The following is a 21,763-nucleotide window of genomic DNA, read 5'->3' on the forward strand; positions in this document are numbered from 1 at the left end:
GCAAATACATTAATTGAAATATTTTTAATTTCTAGGTCTCATCAGTCACTTCTGAAGTTCTGGCAATTATAATTGTTAATGTACTTGCTTTTCCACAGATACTTTCATCTAAATATTATTGTTTGCAGGAAGACACTGACAACATTCTGGAGTAAACTCTGTTTTAAAAATCTGTTTCAAAGTGGGATTGCACTGTTAAAGCCACTGTAGGCTTGGCAAAAAGACTCTTTCCCTGGATCTGGGACCTATAACATGCTGTGGCTCCCTCAGGACAGCTGGTGGAGCATGGTCCAGAAAAAACGGGCATGCTGTGGCAGGGGAAGGGTGTCCTATCTGCTTGGTGATGTGTATTCCTCTGCTTCGATGGTGACAGGAGGTCATTAAACATTTGTGTATGTCTGTGTTCACTGAAATTGTGCACTTGCAGGGTCTGGGCCAGTTTTTTCTAGAGTCAACTAAGTTGAATATTGACGTTTCTTTTTTTTGGCAGGGGTGAATAGCCTTTCCCAGTCACTGAGTGCCAACTCACTGATCACAAACACGCTCATCTATCTTGACCTCTCAGGGAACGCGCTCCGTGGCGATGATCTTTCAGTAAGCGCTTTCTTCTCATTTGGGAGTTAATGAATGGATGTTTTAATTAATTGTTAAGAGAAAGGCAAAGCCACTTTGCTTAGATCCTTTTTTGCCAGCACATTTCTAGTGGGGATAGAAAACAACATTTTGATCTCTGCTCTTCAGTGTATAGTTAGAGAATTAAATTACCCCACATGACTAAAATCCACATAATTTAGGTCACGCTTTTAGTCTTTGGCTTCTGCTGGTAAACAAGAAAACTGCAAGTGTGCCACTTGTTTCAGTGGACTGACCATGCTCCCCGAGTTCTGTTTAAAAGTGACCAAAGCACAAATAAAAAAATCATCATCTTTTTAAGGATGTGTATTGCAAACTTTTCATTGGAACGTTGGAAACAAACAATTTCTTTTGATTTGGAAAGACTACATTTCTGGGTTTCAGTATTTTTGTTTGTGTAAATAAATGTGTACTTCCTTGGCACATGCTGTTGAAGCTCATGGTTCTTTGAAGAATGTTACTATTTTTTAACTTACTTTATTCAGTTTATCAATTGCCATAGAGGTGCAGCTCTATTTTCTCCAAAACAAAATCCAATTAGTTCTCAATTTCTATTTATTCAATTCTTGACTGTTACATCTGTATTTCTCTTTTGCATCAAAAGTTGTGTGCATGTAATTGTCAGGTTTTGGATTCTTTCAGTATTGATCATCTAAAATACACAACACTAGAGTCATCCAATCTTATGATTTAAAGTGCAGCCAGACATTATACTCTGACTTTTTCACAAATCTTACTAGTTTCAGGTTCATCAGCATACTCAAAGGGGTGTCTTTTCATACATAAGAGGTGAAAGTTTCACTGGGACGGGGATTTCAAAGGTAGCAAACAAATAGTTAAATGTAAATAAAGGCACAGTGAATTACTCTTTAAGAGAGAAAAACATAGCAAATAATGTAAGAACAAAAAGTGAAGTAAAATGTACAACTTTGATAGGTAATGCTTAAAGAAACCTGATGTCTACCTACGTTATTTTAAGGGACATAAATACAAGATGTGGGGCTTTTCTTAGCCTGTCAGAAAGAGAGAGATACAGTTCAAAGAAAAAGATTAATACTGAGATCTCCGAATGTGTGGAACAGTTTTCCAACTGAAGTAAGGCAATCCTGTTATTTAGCAATCAAAATAAACCCCTAGCGAAGCACATGGATTTTTAACGCAGGGACCTTTCTTGCACTGTAGGTATAGGGGCTAAATGACCTAATTTTTAGGAAGATGGATCTATTTTAGAAATTTAGAACATGCTCTGTTTGGCTGGATTTCATGTGGAGTTGAGCATTCTGTGTTTCCGTGAATTAGGTCATACTTTTATCTCTGTGTTGTTCTCTGAGCCTAAAAAAACCCTGCAAAATAAAACAGCATATAGTAAGAAATTTTACGTATGCTAACATTTACATGTCATATCCTATGCAATGCTGAAGCCATCAGTATTAAAATCTTGTTACCTGTTCTGTGTTCTCCCTTAAACATTTATTCATTGCTTCCCTTCATGCTTAAAGGGGCTGGCCTAAACTTACAAACTAATTAGCCTTTCTGAAAGGTAATAGCAATCTGAATGACATTCTGAGGTATTTCTAACTAAATTATCATTTCTGTGAAAGTGAATTGCAACGTAACTCAAAAATTGTGCATGAAGAGTAAGGTTTGCTAAATGTAGCCTGAGCGACATTTTTTCACTGTTACTTCAAAAAATGATAGCCTTCAAAAGTAAAACAGGTAGTATTGATTAGGAAAAGAAGTTTCAGACATAACTCTTGTAGTGCTATTTTATAATAAAAGCCTAAAATGTAATGAAAAATGGCAGTCCAGTAATTGGTGTCATAATATTAAAATTCTTTTTTTTCCTCTGTTAATTACAGAGCCTGTACAATTTTTTGGCTCAGCCAAATGCCCTTGTTCATCTGGATTTATCCAACACGGAGTGTGCGCTAGATATGGTAAAGATTTTTTTGTGGAGATTCAAATACCAAGGGAACGTTCCCCACCTTCTATCTCTAGGTAGTTTTCTGGGTTAATATAAAGTCAAGTCAATATTCTGTTTCAAACCAGGTGTGTGGAGCCCTCCTTCGTGGATGTCTTCAGCATCTAGCTGTTCTTAGCCTCTCTAGGACTCTGTTTTCTCACAGGTACAGTTTGAATGTCATTACTCTCAACTCCTGCAGTATTTAGTTTTATAATTTCTTGCTCTCACGTTGCACCTTTCTTTTTAAGAAGAAATCTCAGACTTCATAAAAGTCTTAAAAGTCTTAGTCTCTCTTAAAGAGAAAATATTTTTTGAAAAATAGGTATTACTTATTCCAAGCAAAATGTTTTCTTTCGCTTTCCACTCTTTGCTAGATGGCTGTAAAATAAGCTACCTTGTCTAATATATTTTTTGTGATACTGATGCAGCGGAAAGTCTCTATATAGCTTTTGTCTCTTAAGAGGCGTAACATCAGGCTTTGAAGTCTGACTGACATGACTCCTCTTTAAATTTTGGTTTTAAAGTTTGTATTTTTCAAGGTTACAAATGCTTTTTTTTCCTTTTTTGCCCTTTTCTGGGAGGAACTTCCTTTGAAAGTCTTTGAGACTGAGCATTGTAGAATACTTGCATTGTAGGAAATATTAACATTAGCTTCTGCTTTCTTCAAATCAGTGTCTTGGGTCCATATCAGAGATGATACCTAATTGGGGGTAAGCTACTCCAGTGTGGAGTAATTATTTTTAGTAGTGAAAAGGCAATTTCAAGGGGTTGTAATGTCCTGTTTGATCTTCTGCTCATAAGTATGTTCATTATGAAGCAGGCCTAAATGATCATTCTTTGTAGTTCACGAAACAGAAGCTAGATAATAATGTCTTTTGTGCAGCCGTGCAATGCTGAGGATTGTTCGTTGAATCAACATTTTGATGACATTGTATTTCTAAGCTAATTGAGAGCCACTGATTACAGAGGTATTGAAGGTAGAACAAATTAAACATGTAAAAGATCATTACAATTCTGATGGCTTGCGTTCACTATTTATTGGCATGAGGAGTCTAGATGCTGCTACTTAATGAATTTGTTTACTTACAGAAAAGGAAAAGAAGTCCCTCCCTCCTTCAAACAGTTTTTCAGCAGCTCACTTGCTTTGATGCAGATTAATCTTTCGGGGACTAAACTCCCTCCTGAGCCTCTAAAGTAAGAATTTAATTTCATTTTCTGCTGTTGCCTAAAACCTAGTTTGCATTGTTATGTGAGTGCCTCATATTAAAACTGAAAGGGAAAGGATTTTGCCTTTTCCCCCCGCACTGTACATTATTGATATTGCAAGGGTGAGTTTCATAATGATCACACATTCAAGAAACGTCATTTCCGTCTCACAGTTGAAACTATTAATCATATTTTTTCTATGGGAATGTCACAGCTCTTTGTCTTCCATCAACATTTTTTGTGATATGTTTCTTGCGTTGTGGCTTATGAACAAAACTGTTTGCTTCACAGTAAAATGGGATTACTTGTGTGAGTGCCGTTCCTTTGAGGCTGCAGTATTGCAACAGCCATTGTGAAACTGAACCTGTGGCAGTGCTTGGGAGGAAAGACCTATTGCACAGAGTTAGGCCCTCCGTTTTGGGGCAGAGGTGATGGCAGCAACCTCTAGGAATGCTAAGTGTAATGTGCCTGCTATATGTTACCCATCCTGTGGCTGACAGGTTCTGGTGATATGGACTGGGTACTGGAGAGAAACAGCTTACGACCTAATGCAGACTGAGGGAAATTGCAGAGCACTGTGTCACCCTTCCTGTGAAGTGTGTAGTTTTGAACTGTGTTGAACTTCCCAGGCATAAAATGTAAAGGTGTGTTTTAAAGTCAAGATAGGTCTAGTAGATAGGTCTAACCTAGATAGGTTGTTCTGTGATTCTGGCAGAATCCTTGTCTTTATTGGGCTAAATTAAAGCAAGCGCTCTTTCTGGAGTGTCAGCTTGCTAGCTAATAATACACATTAACATACACAACCCTATCTGTAGTAGGCAGCTAGGCATGTTCACTCGCCATTTTGGGGAACACACCTCCAAAATCCTAACCTGGACACAGATACAGAGATATGTATGTATATATATGTATACGTGCATGGTTGGGAGCCTGCCTCCAGAGGGAGAACAAGGAAGGGAAGTGGGCAGTAGCTCAGCAAGGGAGTAGGTAATGAATGGAAGCTGAAGGGCAAAATCAGAGATGTAGGGTATATAAAGAGTAGTTAGTGAGTGCCACATGGAAAGCTTTGGATACACTCTGGGGGAAGTTAAGGGAGAGAAAAGTGGCAAGGGCCACACAGGAAACAGTAGTGTACATTGGGGATTTTTTTTTTTCTTAAAGTAATTTGGCATTGGAGAGGACAGTACAATATGATGCTTAAGTAAGTTGCACTGGATTTGAATAAATATTCAACTGTGGGAGCTGATCATTTTAGCTCTGACCTTTCACTCTGTTCTGTGTGATGCCCTGGGTTGCTGTCTTGCTTGCTTAGACTTTGCTAGGATGAGGAAGGTGTGTTACTGATGTGTTTTCAAACAGAAGGTGATTATTGAGAAACACATTGCTTGATTCTGATTAATTCAGGGCTATTGATTCTGTGGTGGAGGGCAGCAGGGAGCTATATTCAATGAAGCAAGAACAGAGGATGTATGTGACTAGTACACAAGACAATCTTATCAGTGCTACAGGGAAAAAAAGTATGCTGTGAGACACTGAATAATCTAGTCAGATTGGAAAAGGTGAGAAGCCCCAGACACTAAAGTTCATATTTAGCTCTTCTCCTTAGCATGTTTAGTATCTCCTGGGGTATGAGGACTTTTGGCAGGTGAGTGCTCTACAGTTGTCTGTGCTCATGGAAGATGTTTTTGTCTTAATTTATCCCAAATACTTGTGACCCCTTTGTCTGCCAGCTGTGCAGCAATTGAGATCTTCCCAGTCTTTTTCAGCCAAAATATCTGTATTAGCCAAAACCTACTCTGTTGATAGTGTTTAAGCTAATCTGGCTCAATTTGACTGAATTGGGTTGGAAGGAGTTATTTGCATTACTGGTGTTGGTGGAAGTAAAGAGGCAATGATGGATACTGTAGGATGAGCTGAGAGCAGAAACCTCTTTTTCCAGCACAGACAGCTCCAGAAAGGAACATCTGTCGAAAGTCCAGCTGGACAGAGATGGTCTCAGCGTACATGCCATGCTCAGCTGGTTGACATGGACTTCTTTTGTTTTGTTCTGATGGCAATGTTCACCTCTGCCTAGGAAGTAGGACAGAGCTCTTAAAATTTTTTGGGTAGTTTCTTTGATGTGCTTTCTCTCTGACCTGAGTTTTTTCTTCAGTCTGAGCTGAGTGTATTTCATAACAGTACAGAGAACTATGATCTACAGCACACCTTGCTTTCCCTCTCAAACGCAAGATGGCTTGCTATACACTTCAAAAGCATCCTGTGGAAGTCTGTCTGGTGTTCTGAGGGTGTGCTATATCCTGGGGCAGCTGCTTAGCCTTTTGGTCTTAACAAAACTTCTATAGAACAATCAGGATCATAGGATTTGTTAAAGACCAAATGATGGAAAGACCTTTTTTGAAACAGATGTGTTTGTCATTGCCAAGACTGCAATGGAATATGAGGGATGGTTTCTAGAAGGAAAAATAAAAATTACATAGTGTATGAGACTAGTACTTCTCTGGCATCTTTCATCAGTGCATGTCAAAAAGCTTTTCACAATACAGGCCTTAGAACTCTCCTGTGGCAAGGGAGAAGTTCCTTTGTGTCCATGAACCAGAGGTCACAGAGTTGGATGTGTGAGTCAAGATCAAGCCTTCCTACAGAAAAAGATTATAGATAAAATGCAGATACGTGACACCCTGAGTCCCAAATCTCCCTGATTAATTGTTATTTGACTTCTTTCTTATCAACTTCCTTTAGATCAGCAGTTGTGGTATGTTTAATCACATATGCTAACAGTGAGTTTAAAGATGTTGGTTAATCAGTGCAGTCAGCAAAGGAGATGAACTGGCTTGTACAGTGATGGACCTGTTAATACAAGTCAAGCCTTTCGGGAAAGAAGTTTGGTAATAAAACTGTACTGCGATGATGCCACATAGTAAGTGGGGGAAATGGTGGTTTTAGTTCTTATAGTTAATATAGTTAATGTTCCATCCCTGCTTGCTCTTTTGTTGGTTTTTTTTTTCTTTTTTTAACTGAGTGAAGCAGTTTATGCTCTCTTTTCCTTGTTTTAAGTGTGTGTTGGCATTTTTGTTCATTTACAGACATTGCCGAAACTTTTATTTTGATCTGTCAGTGCTGTGACAAGCTTCTGATATGCTTCTCATGCAAATGCTAATTACAAGGCCAATTGTTGCATTCTACATCTAGCACAATTAACAAGACCTTTCCATGTATTGTATTGCCATGTGTGTGATTTAAACATAGTGGCTCAGTACAATTATATTATGTCTGCCTTCAGTGCCTTTAAATGATGGTAATTTTTCATGACAAAGAATTGAGAAATCATGAGATTTTCTTAGGATGAGTTTATAGGGAAGAGGTTAGGAAAAAAACAACCCTTTTTTCTTCCTGTGAAGAGTATGTTTGAAGCAGCATTGTGTCTCTTTTTTTAATCTGCATTTTTTTTACGGTTGCACTGTATTTTTTTACAATACCTCAAAATGTGTAGGAAGTTCTTTGTAAAGTCATCATCATCCAGACTAACTGAATAAAACCATGGTAGGGAAGGAAATACAGACAATGATTGTCTAAAATTTTTTAAGAAGTTTTGCAGAGCTCTCACGTTTTTTTTGGTCTTATATTAATAGCTTAAGAAGTAAATAAGCATAAGATATTTGCCTTAATTTACAGTGAAGGTCTGATTAACATCCTTCACCTGCAGAAAAGATATAAATAGGTTTAAATGAAAAACCATCCCGGGGCTGCACATTTTAAATACAGCTTTTACACACTACTTGCATAGCAAGTGTGTAGGCAAATGGCTCAGCAAAATGAATTGCTTTTTATGTCTATGCATCAGTAGTTCGGATTTTGTTAGCTTGCTTTTGGCTGAAATGAAGTTTGGGAAGGAAGTCATTCTGTTAGTCTGTTCAACTACTAATTCAAAGCAGCATCTATTGTAGAGATACTAGAAGGTATACACAAATTGTTTGCTCCTTCTGTAAGACACACACTGTTGTGCTTCTTGATTTGACACTATTAATACAAATGTGATACACTAACTTTTCTATGTGGAAACAAACTTCTGTAAGGCTATAAAGGTGGATTTATGAAAATCATAATCAGTTGTTGCTACACTTGTCTGCCATTCTGCGTAAAGATAAAGGATACCAGTGTCTGGGAATATAATTTTGAAATCTGTAAATATTTATTGGGTTGCAGAAGTGGAGAATTGTGTGATATTTGAACACGATCCCAGCATTCGAGTGTAACAGGCACTGTGCCTTGCTGAAATGGCTGGCTGCACTGCATCTTGCATGTATTTAAAAACCACGTTTTTTTCCTGAATTTTCGGAAAATCAGAGTTAGTGCAGTCATACAACAAACATTCCTTTTGTAATCATTTGATGCTGTTTGAAAGCAAATGTTGAAGAAAATTCATCTCTGATGAATGTTACTAAATGTTGATGTAGCATTAGTTTTATGGTTTCTTTATTAGCCTTGCATCCCTGCAGTTTTTGAAGCTGCTGTAGTGTTCCAAGTGTGGCAGGTTTGTGCTGACATTGTCACTTAAGAAATAACTGCTCAGCTGGTGTGGTTTTGGTTTGAAATGGTTCTTTGCATTATAGGTGTATTAACCTGTGATTGCTTAGATGATGATGTAAAGCTGCTTTTTTTTTTTTTTTTTTATTTAAACGGTTCTAAAATTGATCTTTTTCAGAGCGCTTTTATTAGGCCTGGCTTGCAATCACAATCTGAAGGAGGTGTCTTTAGATCTCAGTAGCTGTGAGGTAAGGAATATTTATCAGGATGTGTTCAAAAGATGCAATGATGTGGAATTAGAGTTCCCATGAAATCCACTGGGTGAGATATTCTTTCTCTGTAGTCCAAAGTTGTGGGAAAGGTAGAACTCGGAGAAACAGCAAAAATCAGCTGCTGTGTGTTAACAACATCCTAAATAATGAGCACAGAGGTTCAAAGCACCTGCAGCACCAGATTGGCAAAACCCTCCTTGCAGTGTAGCTGTTCTAGATACTGAGCCAGCACTCGCTTGCTGCTTGGCAGCTTCTGCTCTCTGGTGCTGTGATTGCAGGGGAACCTGCAGCAGGACTTTCTAAGGTGCCCAAATTTGAATGGGTCCAAGGAAGCAGTATGCCCCAAAGGCGTGTCTTGTGGTTCCATTGTCTTCCTTCAGAACTGGAGACGTGCTTCCTCTTCTGCAGGTTTGCTTTTTAACCTTGAGAGAAATTCTGCTTTCCTAATCAATTAATCAATTCAGGCCAATAGGGAACTTTGGTAAAAGTTGATTGAAGCATGCCATTAACACAAGATGCACTGTGCAAATGGCTTTAAGTATCTCAAGAATAAATGAAAACAATTGTGGCAGCTTGATTTGCTTTATCTTGTTTCCTCTTGCTTCTCTGTGCTTTGCTGTGCACGCTGTTTCCCAGGATTGTTCATACTCCCGCAGGATGGTACCTGCATGGCTACATGAGGCAGTTACATAGAGAACTGTGTGGACTCTGCCAAAAACATGAACCAGCTTAGGCTGTTGTTTAAGCTACAAAGAAAGTCTCTTATTTGTTAGGCAAATTTTTCCAAGTCCCTTACCTGGGTATTAACTGCTCTGGAAGTACCTTTCAAATGCAATGGTTTCCCTTTAAGTAGAAAACATGCAATTTGATGAACATGTTGAGGTGTAGTAATCCTTGCCTTAGGTTGGTGGTGGATTGCTTTTGCAATGCGCACATGTTTCCCTATGAAGAAAAAACCCAAATTGTTGTGAATCCATTTCATAGTTGTTTTGATATTTTATGCTTTTTAAAAAGTGGTATTACTTTGAAGAGCACTACATGTAAATTCCAAATAGAAAAGCTTTCAAGTCAAGTACACATGCTGCTGACTTCTGAGTAGAGAGATCAGATGTGTGATAATCTTTCAGAGGGAGGAAGGAGAAAGGAGGAGTATTGTAAGTAACAAAAAATCAAGTCCTGTAATCATAACCTTAAAGGGATAAGTTAATAAAACACAAACACAAATAATGAGAGTATAAATTAGCATGTAAATCAACAAGGGTTGACAGGAGTGAAAATGTTATCCTTTCATTAAATAACCCCCAGGATGGCATATGGAGGAGCCCTTTGAGGGGCTTTATTGGATACCAAAGCACATGTGGTCGTGGCCGATTCTCATGATAGAAAAGAAGGAATTGTGCCCAACTGAGTATTGCGTTCCTGTAGCTGGTCCCTCCAAACCGAGAGCATTTCCTTAGATCCTTCCCTTAACATTTTTTCATGTCACTCAGCTTTTTCCATTCTCATGTGCTTTGGAAAGAAGTTGTGCTTCCAGCAGCAGGGAGCTGGTGTGCCAGGAGTTGGGAGTACTCTCAGTGGGCCCAGCACTGCAAGTCCTGCTCCACCGATGTGAGCTTGGCAGGGTGATCTGCACCCCGAAACAGTCATGGGAAGCTCGGAGCTAGTGACTGTCACTACTCCCAGCTCCTGCAAGCACACGCTGTTAGGAGGCTAGAAGGCTGATGCTTCAGCTTTGCCCTCCTCTTCCCTTCATCAGGCAAGCTGTACTTTACTATGGAAGGATAAAGCTGTGTTCCTTCCCTCTCCCACCACTTTTTATTTGCTCTCATAATTTTCTGGTATATTAACTCCAAGCTTAATCATTTTATATCGCTTGTTTAGTTGTTTTTTTATTATTTTTACTATGAAAATTACATTTTTATTTCTACCTGCTCAGCACTGATGTATTTCACTCTTTTCCCTTCTGCTTCCCTTAGCTTGGTCACTGTGTAAGTACCCTCCGTGCTTTAACTTAATTGTTAAATCAGTAAGCAGCTTTGTTTGCCCTTCCCATATTGGTACCTTATAGCTTTGAACATGCTTGGCATTTTTAATTGTTGAAGGGTTGTTCTTCATAATTTGAATAAGAGCTTGTCTTTGTAGTCTCAGAAGTATGTCATATAGGAGATGTTGCAGATGGTTGTGGGTTTTTTTAGTATCACAATTCACATTGATGAAATAGCCCTTCAATTAATCTCTGCTTTTATATATATTATTTTAATGCAATTGCAATAAATTTTGATCCTGAAAGTCAAGTTACCATCACCCTCAGATTAAATAGATAACACCATTTGTGCACATGAAACTTGTGTATTTAAAATGTTGAATATAGAGTTATTGGTACAAGGTTGAAAGCTGCTCCTGAAGAATTGTCCACTTCAACTCTCAAAGTATATATATAGCATAAGCATTTGGATTCTATTGTGAGTATCATTTTAGTTTGTAGAACCTTTACCATACCAACGACCAATCCAAGACTGCATATATTCTGCCAGTTCCGTATATTCTGCAACAATAGATGTGACACTGTATACGATGGCTGTCTTGTGGTGGCCCATGCTGAGGGAGCAGCAGAGAGCAAAGCTGAGTGATTTTGGCATTCATACACCAAATGTTACAAATGCTTTACAAAAATAAATTTTAGTTAAAATTGCACTATTTCTGGCCCACAGACTTTAATCTGGCCACTTGAGAGGATAGGGTGAAGGGTTGGTAGGCTTTATTTTATGCAGAAGAGGCAAGGTGCCCTTATGTTCTATATCTGTTACGCTTCCAGATGAGACTTATGATTTAGATGTTGTCTTTGATCACCACTATTCTTGCAATGCTCAGGCCAAGTTATTCAGCTGCCTGTTAAACAATGACATAGTTCAAGCTTTCTAAAAACTGCCAAATCAAGTCTTTATTGGAAAATCCTTCTAGAAGGCATTTGTGGTTCTTTAATTATAGTATGGATAAAAGGGACTATTTACAGAAATATCAGCAGGTTGATTCAGGATATTTAGCCAAGTCAGTCAGCTATGTAAAATATTACTTACTTTTTATGCACAGGAAGTGAAAAGACTATTTCATGTTTGAAAAAAAACTTTTCTTTTTTTTTTTCTTTTTTCTTTTAAGCAAGGAAAGTGAAAATGGAAAATGTGAAAATAGAATTTTTGTAGAACTTTTCCCCTCTTTTGTCAAAGTCATTTTCTGGGGATGTGTATAAAGTGAAATGCACTTTATATAGTTTGCATAGCTGCAATAAATAAGAAAATGCTTTTCCTTCTTTGGAAAAAAGATATGTTGCATTGTTTAATTCAGTAGCATTAGTGAAAAAGTGTGTAAGTTTTCATAACTTTGATTCTTAATGCTGATTTTTCCCCTAGGCCATTTCATTGTTTTTTCATTAAATCCTGACATTTCTTTTACATTAATGTAATATTTCAGATGAATAATATCATAATTGATACTTTCTAGCTAGGCATTTTTGTTATTGTTGCTGTTTTTCTCTTTTATGCCTATTTTAAAATTAAGAATAATGTAAATTACTGATTTCTCTTGTTTATGGTCTTTTGTGGCCATTTTACAATTGAATTATTTAAATTTTCAATAACAGGAAAACATAATTTTGTTGGGTTTGGGGTTTTTTCATATAACTTGCTACTCATCTTTGACCTGGGCACCCTAGTATTGTGCTAAGAGCTGAAGGAAGATGCATACTTTAAGACTTGACTGTAGTTGAATTCAAGGGTGGCAGTGTTGCATGCTTATAGGCTGGGCTAAGTTTGTTTATTTTTCTCATGGGACATTGGAAATGTCCTGGTCCTTTCATGTAGAGAACCCACACCAAAGTCCTGCAGTCACTGCCTGGCACAAGTGCTAAAGGATTCATTGTGTTTACACAATTTTAAGTCTTTTCCCGATTTAACTGCTGAGCAGTAGTTTTAAGAGAAAGGAAAGAGAGTCCCTTTTCTCATTTATGGCAAATACTGAGAATGAAGGATGAGAATAGTAGGAAAGTGTTCATAGGCCGTCACCTTGATGGCTATAATTTCTTCTGTTGCTGTTGGTTTGGCTGCTGGTAGTGCCTTCTGTATTCACAAAGCTCCTACCACTGTTTTCTGTGTGATCTTGAAACCATAACTAGTTTGCAAAAACGGATGATGTTTTGTCTCTAGTTAAGATCGGGAGGTGCACAAGTCTTGGAAGGATGCATAGCAGAAATACACAATATCACCAGCCTAGATATTTCAGACAATGGTAAGTACACAGAACAGGAATGGAGGGTCATGCAAGTTGAGAATCTGTAAAATGCTTCTTCTTTCTGCTGAAAGTAATCAAGGATGGTCATTCTTGCTTTATGATTATTGGTGATATTGATTATGGAAATGTCTCAGACGAAGAACTCCTATTGATACAAAGTGTGTAAGAAATGTTAATAGGCTAACGGTACCCCCAGAAGTTTGTTGTTTGAGATCAATGTAACAGCAGAATAAATTGATGGCAGCAAGTGTCAGATCTAGAGGAAAGTGGGTTTAAGTACAAGAGGATGAGAATTTAAATGGGAAATGAAAGTTCAGTGAAAGAAGGAAGGGAAAGTATCAGGTACAGAACGAAACTGAGATTGTGACACTGAAGAAGTGAGAGTGAAATTTGAAGCAAACAGTCAACCAACTTCAGGTCAGGGAAGGCCTGTCTTTGGTAAAGTCTTGGACTACTCCTGCTTTGGAGGCTCTGTGCTTTGTAGCTGGGAATGCCAGCTGGCTTCTCATCTTGCAGACTCCAGTGTAGATGTATGAACTGGAAGAATTCACCTGCTGTTTGCCCCTCTAACAGCCAGATGCAAAAGTATTTCAGAAAGAGATTCTCAGTGTAGTTGAATGCCCAAGAAAGGTGGGATGGCTTAGCCAGGGGAAAGCTTTGGGAGCTACTCATAATTGGGACTCAGCCCAATTATGTAAACAGATTTATTACTATGAAAAAGTAAAGATATTTGACATCTAAATTATCCTGTGGATCTGGATCCTAAGTCATTGTAATATTACTAGTGGACTCTTCAAACACACTAGTAGTTTGGGAGTACAATACTATAGCAAGCTACTTTTCTTACTCGGCAGTAGAATAAAATTTGGCTTCTTTTTTAGGTCATGTTATTCATAGCTTATTATGTTAGCCTTTTTGCACTTGAAGGCTTTGAGACCTTGTTGGTACACAGCCCTACTAAGACTAAATAGCAATTAGCCTGGTCTCAGAATTCTCAAAGGAACCTTAAACTCTGCCTGACAATGCAAGGAACTACTTGGGTGGTTGGACTATGGATAAGGGACCATGCCTCCGGTCTGTGTTTGAGAGGTGTCTTCAATGGCTAATGAGAATGGAGATTTAAAGAGTTCATTTTAGAGAAAGCATTTATTCTCATAGAAAAACAGGCAAAAAAAGAGAAAAAGATTTAAAAATAGAAGATTGGAAATTTTTCTAGAGCTCATGGAAATTATACCAGTATAGTTATTTGAATGAATATAGTGTTAATAATTGGACCCTGTCTGAGTCTTTTGTGAAAATGTGTTGTAATTCTTGATCTAATCTGATTCTTTACAGGCCTAGAATCTGACCTCTCAACCCTTGTAGTCTGGCTTAGTAAAAACCGATCGATAAGACACTTGGCCTTAGGCAAAAACTTTAACAACATGAAATCCAAGTAAGGCTTTTCGTTCTTTTAAATAACGAGACTGGATAAGGAGAAGCTGCTGATTTCACAGTCTTCCTAACTTTTCTTCCCTCAGAAATCTCACTCCAGTACTTGATAATTTAGTTCAGATGATTCAAGACGAGGATTCAGTGAGTATCCTTCTGCCTACTATCATCATGTGTATTTGTATCCTCACAACCTATTTCTGATTATTTTCTTCAATGTGTTAATTTGCTGCATAAGATTTGATTATGATCCTGCACAGACACATCCAACGTTTTGTTTTTGTTTTTTTTTCAAATAGTAATTTGGATTATGTAGGAACATGTAGGTGAATGTTTCTTAGAACAGTCTTCGGATCCTTGCTTGTTGAAAAATTTTCTTTCTAAATAGTTGGATGTGCATAACCCAGTTGCTTTAGGTCTAAATTATACAGCTCTGTAGGCACATGTCTTCAAAACTTTTGTGTCCTGGTAGGAGGTTACAATGGTAGCATTCTCTGAGTGGTGATACTCCTTCAATAACAGGATTTTTATTTGATGTTGTTTGGTTTTGTGTTTTTTGGTTTTTTTTAAAAAACTAATAGAATGCACTATTTCCTGATAGCTGTTCTTGGGTATTAGCATTTTTTTTTTTTGCTTGGCAAAATGCGAAGTCACTGCAGTGATCTCCCAGAGCTCCTTTCTCCTTCAAAAGATGCAAATAAACTGTTCACTGTGCTGCTCTTTAGTTCTTCTAGTACATTAATCACAGCAGCCATTTCATAAAACCCTTTTAGAGTGCCTTGCCGGGATCTTTGCCCACTTTCCTAATTTCCACCCTCATGCCTGACTCGGAATGACTTGTGTGGTTGGATTTGTGTTCTTGCCTTACTTGGCATCCTAGTTCTGGTTAGAAGGGAAGATGTGCTGCTGCTCTCACGCTTGTCAACGTTTATTCATCTGTTCTTAGTCCTTTCTTTGTCCTTTATTTCCTGTGCAAGTAACACGCAAGCTCTGCTTTCCTCATTCTCCAGAAATAGCTGACTGTAGAGTTCAGTTGTCTAAACACCTGCTATTCCTCTTGTCTTTATTGTCTCACCTACAAGTTCATGGTCTCCGCGCTACCTGCTTGCTTTCTTCTCCCATCTGTGTCTGTACCTTGCAATTCAGAGGAGCGGTTTGTACCAGGGTTTTCGATGTCTGCTTTCATACAGGTTCATTAGACCCATATTCTGTGTTCATCTTTTCTTACCACTTAGTTGTGTTTGAAATGATTTGTTAAACTAGTCCTCTCTCCTCTCTGTGTACTCTTAATTGGGATTAGTGGTACTGTTTTTCCTTGATTCTTTGCCTACCTCCTACTTTATTTTTTAAAACATGGGATGTCAGTGCGACACAGTGAAGTGCTGCTTACAAGTACCAGAGCTGATTCTAATTGAGTTAGCGTCTGTAATGAAAGCTGTAAGTCCTTGTTTGCACAAGTCAGACGGAGGACCATGCTTAAGGGGTGTATTGGTAGATCTCTGAACTACTACTTGTACCAAACTAGTCTTTTCATTTTGTGGTGTGTGACCATCTCTTCTAGCTTGTCTCTAAAGGGAATGCTGTGGAACTGTCTTAGCCTTCTCTCATGTTCCTGTTGATACTATACAGAGGGCTATCATTTAATCAGATAAAACCTGCTTCCTCTCTTTGGACGTTTGTCTCTGTCCTGCCCTGTATCTCATGCTTAATCTTTCACAGCTATCTGGAAGACTGTTACGTGAAACCAGATTAATCACAAGTACTGTAATTTAGTGGTTTTTTTCCCTCAGTTTCCTTCATCCCTTTGCTCTTTTGTAGGTGAACGTTCCTTCGTACTCAGGCCATATCCTGAAACACCTCAACATGCTTTGTGACCTTTCAGTATCCAAACCATCATCTCAAACATTCTGTTGGGTTTTTCATATTTCTATTACTGTCCTGTTCATATTATCCGTTCTCAAGGATAAAAAAATCCACCTTTTGCCTTACTGTCTCTATTAGGTGTTACAACCATCTGTTTATCTTCCTTGGCTTCTGTTTTTGAAGCTTGCAGATCATAAGAAGAAGTAGCTGCTAAATTTTGGATGTATCGTCCTCACAGCTCTCCCTCCCTTCCATCATCAGCTTCAACTTCTTGCGCTCCATTTCTTTTCAGCCCATGGGTGATTTCAGCTATTGTTCCTTTTCTTGCCTTTTTTACAACTCGGTGGTCAGATGTGCTTCTGTAATTCTTACTCACCACATCTTTCCTGAGCTAACCTACACAACGTGCTCTGTAGTCTTATACTGTTTTCAAACAGTTTCACAATGAAATAATCCACCAGAAAGTTATTTTATTTGGGTACTTAAAATAACTGTGTCTCCTTCATGTCATGCAGTAACCTTTGGGATATAGCATATGATCCTGTTGGTGTTACCTTCTCTCCCCACATTTTTTTCTCTTGTTAATCCTCTTCAGTGAAGGGATCTGATTTCATTCTCATCAGGTGCTAAGATCACTCTGAAGCATCTCCTAGCGGAGGCCATAAACTCTGTAGCGCTATGGGAAAAGCATGTGTTGCAGAGAGCTGCCTAGGATTGTCCTCACTGTACCTCGATGCTTAGAAAATTACTTTAAGTTTCTAGGTATTGAGATCTGGTTTGAATCTTAGGGTGGTCTTTGTTCTACCATTACTATGCTTTTATGGCCAGAGGACATTAAAAAATTAAGATGGAATTGGAGAGAGCAGGGTATGATGTTGCCCGGAGCATACTGCTTGATCAATATTGCCTGCAGGCTGGTACACTTTAGGAACTGTGTATTAGCTGCATGGAAAGCTTGAAAGAAGCTTTAATCTAAAATAGTCATATACCAAATGTTCCTCCATGTATTTTCATGTATTTATACACACTTTAAATAGAACCGTTGCTGTGTTAATGCGAGTCATGAGTAAAATTATTTAAGTGATCAGTAGCTTGGTTTTATGAATGTAAAAATAGAGCTAGACACAAGTATAATCCTACACAATTTAAAAGCGGTAGTAGTAACCTACACAGCAAGGTGTTTAATGTAAACAATAATGTAATATTTAGATTGATTTTTTTGGGGGTTCTTTTTATTTCTTCTCTAAGTAGATGCTTTACTGTGCAGGCTATAATAATGTGTTCTCGCTGTGTCTTTTTTTGTTGTTGTTGCAAAAATTGATGTTACGCTGCAGGTACATTGTATTGTTACTCAGAGCGGTAGTCACTCCTGCATGGGTGCAGAGAATTACTACAGTGCTGAGTGTCTTTAGTTGTCAGGTTAGTGTTTGTTGCAGAACTGGCCTTTTGAGGGTTTTTAGCTTGATTTACTTCTTAAATTCTTTCCAGCAGGAGTATGACAAAATCAATGAATACACTCATAAATTTCTGATTCTGTTCTTTACTTTAAGAATTCCCTTCCTTAAAAAGACTGTGTTAAGGCATCTTCGCTGTATTGGCAAATTATTTATTTTCTGCAGCAGGGACACTGAAGTGCTTGTCAGACTTCTGTGTTCTCACTATCTAACTAAAACTGTTGTTACAAGAAATAAGTGTTCGTAGGCTATGCAGAGTATTGCCCCTATTTGTCGAGGGATTGGATTTGGTGGGGTTTTTTGTTAGGTTTTTTTTTGTTAGTGTTTTTTAATGTAATGGTCAGATAACTTGATGAATATTTAGCAGCCTGTATGTTTAATCATACAGTTATATTCTGGTTGTAGTTTGCATTCAGGGCACCAGGTGAGTCCAGAGGTCTTTGCTCCTTGCTCACTAAGCAAATGATATAAGGCTAGCTCTGCAAGAAAACTAGCAGTTCATCCACTTTAAAGACACTGCTAATATAGCAGGTGCTGTACTGTGCTACATGCGTATTTTATATGTGGTAGTAATGATGCATAGATGTCAATCCATGCAGGAGTGTTTTCGATAATACACTCTTTTTTCCACAATGTTGGAATATGAGAGGTGAGAAATCCTTTCCTGGGAGGGTGTTTGAGGTTTAGAAAAACTGCTGTGTGGGAGGGAGCACATCCAGCTAAGTTACTTGAATGCCCCTTTCCAAAGCGACACATGAGAAACAGAAGAAAGTTCACTTTGACAGGGTCATTGCCGATTTCTGTGCAAGTGCTGCATAGTGCTGCTTTTCTGTGAATCTGTTGCAGGAGGTGGTCTCAAACTTGTCCAAGAGCTCTTAAGTGCCATTCTAATGCGATGCTAATATTCTTTAGGGTACATAACATAATAAAATGGGGAAACATAGACAGATTAAGGGAATTAACACAGTAATTTAATAACTTGCATTTAAAATAAAACCAGCATGTGGCTTGTGTTACTGTTAGACTTTTTAATTATAAACCTGCTGTGCCTCCAAATTTTTATGCGTTTCCTCATTTATAAGTGTATTTCCTATTGTTACAAGCTTTTTGGTTATCACTGTAATCCAGTGGTATCTGGAGGCTAGAGTCCCATTGTATAGCAGGTACCATACAAGCATCTTGGACCCTGGAAGGTGTGCACAATTCAGCTGGTTTATTTATATTAATCTAAGCTTTAGGCATCTAATGTAGGTGCCATGGTTTGTCCTTATGAGATGTTGATTTTCCCTGACTGGCAATTTGGAGATTTTAGGCTCCTAAGATTCATCTTCCAATAGGCACCTAAGTGGGTATATAATGACAATACACTTCTATGTTATGAACTCACACTTAAGGGAAATTTTTTGTGGAGTTCTCTTACATCAGCAAAGACAAATTACAATTTTAGCAGCTGCAATACCTCTGCAAGGCATGGTGATGGATAGACTGTAATGAGCTCCTGCCATTGAGTGTTGGGACACTGAGAATGGAGGGAATACAGGCATTTTTAAAAGAGGTTTTCTTAAGGCTTAGAACATGACTTGCCCAAAGCCCATTAAAGTAGTTTCAATTTAACATAGTGTATTTAAAAGTTACGTAGTAAAGATATTGTAATCAGAGGTGTTCAGAACACCACTGTGAATAATGTCCATTGACTTATTTTAATAGGTACTCTTCTTAGTGTTTTTATTTTCAGAACTGCTACAGTTTTCTGTCTCTTTCCTCCCAAATGTCCAAGCCCTTAGTTGAAGGAACAGATATGTAAAATCACTCCTAAAGTTGAATTAACAATAACAATACAGTTTAAGGGGTTTTTGTTGTTGTTTATTTTAAAAATGTCTCAGATCCTAATTTGCCGTTGGATAAAGCTCTCTGAGGGAGAGGAGGGGAGTACTAAATAATTTTATTTCTTACTGACAGGGAAGCGTGCTGGTTAAGCAAAATCCACTCAACACTGGAGGTTGTTTTGCAAAGCTGGTTGTTGATGTCTTGCCTCTTTGGTTCCTGTTGTATTTTTTATTTAATACAACGCAAGAAATTAGAGGCACTGTCACATCAAAATGTTGGGGTTTTTTTTCAGGGTGTTGCAGCTTAATTTGTGTGTGTGTATGTATTTGACACTAGTGCTGTAAGTTATTGACTCCCAATTTATCACGTGTTGTAGGATCTGCAGCAAACACAGAAATAAATCTTTAATGCTTACTGCTGTCTCCAAGAATCTGGCGAACTGTAACTTCTTTTGGTTGGTGTTTGAGGAATGAGTGCATTATCAGTTGCTGTTATCAGTGGCTTCTCTGTGCTCCACAGCCTCTGCAGTCGTTGTCCCTCGCAGATTCCAAGCTGAAGACTGAGGTCACCATCATTATTAATGCCTTAGGCAGCAATACTTCTCTTACAAAAGTGGATATTAGTGGAAATGCCATGGGAGATATGGGAGCAAAGATGCTGGCAAAAGCCCTACAGATAAACACTAAGCTCAGGTAAGGGAAATGTGTTTGCAGTAAAAGAAAGAATGGCTTAATAATACTGAAGTTGTTGGCTTATTCTCAAGCTGTTTCTCTTCAGAGCCGTTATAGGTACAGCCACTTCATAGTATCTCCATTTGGAAAGATTCTCATCCTTTCTTAAAAAAAACCCAAACAAACAAATAAGAGAAGCAAATGGTCTCTGCAAAAAAGGTTTCCATAACTGAAACTGCAGAAAATTACATTTTTCTAAATTTAAACAGAAAGACCTCTTGATGAAACAAGAACACTCTAAATTTTCTGGAATCATAGAAAAAAATAATACCTTGTTATAGAGTTCTGGATGTTATCAAATCCAATGTCCTTCTCAAAGCAGGTTCAACTTTAGAGCTATACTAGGTTGCTCAGGGCCTTGTCCAGGCAGGTTTTGAAGACCTCTAAGTGCAGGGATTCTACAGTGTCTCTGGGAATCCTGATCCAGTGCTTAGCAACTCTCTTCTGTTCTGCTCTCTCTCTTCTACTGAAGGCCTTCCCAGCAGAGAAAATTCTGATACTTGTTTGGGAAATTAAAGCAAATTATTCTGTGTCTTCTGGAGTATAGTTTGTAGGAGAGCTAAGAACACATGGAATTCAGAATGGGTAGCAGCATGGACAATCCCTCCTTCCCCTCTCCCCTGCCTACAGTGCTGATGGACCTTGGCTTCTTTTCTCCGCAAATCCATCTGCCCAACAACTTCATGGCTTTTTGTCATGTCTGGTGTTGATGGCTTGAAAGCATCGCTTTTTTTTTTCTGTATAGCATGTGATTAGCAAACAGTAAAACCTTCAATCAGCATGAATCTGGATGGGGACACCTCTAAATATGTCACCATCATTAGGAAAGCTAATCCTGACTCCTCCTCTTGTCAGACTGTGCAGATGAACCTTCCTCAGTGTACTGTCTGTGTGAAGAGACCGCTTTGTCCTTGATCTCCAAGCATTTGTTCCCTGGGGGATGAAAAATTCCCCAGAGCAGTCCTGGATATTTTGTTCAGAAGCAGTGGTCCTGGTCTTTGCTTTTCTATGCCCAAACAGAAGATTGAAAATGTCAAGAAAACACTGGAGAGGTGGCTTAGGGTTTTTGAGTGTATTAAAATGAAATGACCACAGTACCTGAAGAAATAAAGCCTTTGACGGCTTTTAAGATGGCAGACTGTAATGTTTCACAGTACACTGAGTGTCACAGTTGACATAATGTAACCACAGTCCGCGGTGTGATTGCAAACAGAATAAGGCAATGGTAACTTGTTCTGCTTAAAATGTTAAAAAATCACATCCAGGTGGAAATACAAACATGCTTTCCAATGATAAAAATATCCCAAGATTTGACCCTAAGCATATCTGATCTTTGCAGAGCAAGTGTAGAATCTCTTTTCCTCTCTTCCTTACCCCCCATTCCATCTAACAAAAAGAAGGGATAATTCTGCAACAGCAGAAGGATGTCAATACTTGTGAAACCCTGCCAACTTTTTCTTTTAAACACCAGAAATCTGTGTTTGTTTTTGACTTTTTTTTAAGAACAGCTACAACTAGTGCTCTTGCACAAACAAGATTTATCCGCTTGACTGCCTCTTCTGACTATTAATGAGA

At 38.3% G+C, this 21,763-nt stretch overlaps 1 protein-coding gene across 6 annotated transcripts in view; it reads left to right on the forward strand.

The window, feature by feature from the left end:
* Positions 1-21,763, forward strand: part of CARMIL1 (capping protein regulator and myosin 1 linker 1) — a 238,805-nt gene that overhangs the window by 110,462 nt on the left and 106,580 nt on the right. For all 6 annotated transcript variants that reach the window (XM_055704622.1, XM_055704623.1, XM_055704624.1 and 3 more), the window contains 9 exons: positions 491-594; positions 2,493-2,570; positions 2,683-2,759; positions 3,686-3,790; positions 8,505-8,574; positions 12,798-12,879; positions 14,218-14,317; positions 14,403-14,457; positions 19,977-20,149. In XM_055704622.1, coding sequence (XP_055560597.1) covers positions 491-594; positions 2,493-2,570; positions 2,683-2,759; positions 3,686-3,790; positions 8,505-8,574; positions 12,798-12,879; positions 14,218-14,317; positions 14,403-14,457; positions 19,977-20,149 — 844 coding nt within the window. The remainder of the gene's footprint in view (positions 1-490; positions 595-2,492; positions 2,571-2,682; positions 2,760-3,685; positions 3,791-8,504; positions 8,575-12,797; positions 12,880-14,217; positions 14,318-14,402; positions 14,458-19,976; positions 20,150-21,763) is intronic.

Source organism: Falco cherrug, chromosome 3, assembly GCF_023634085.1.
Source record: "Falco cherrug isolate bFalChe1 chromosome 3, bFalChe1.pri, whole genome shotgun sequence".
Taxonomy (NCBI): domain Eukaryota; kingdom Metazoa; phylum Chordata; class Aves; order Falconiformes; family Falconidae; genus Falco; species Falco cherrug.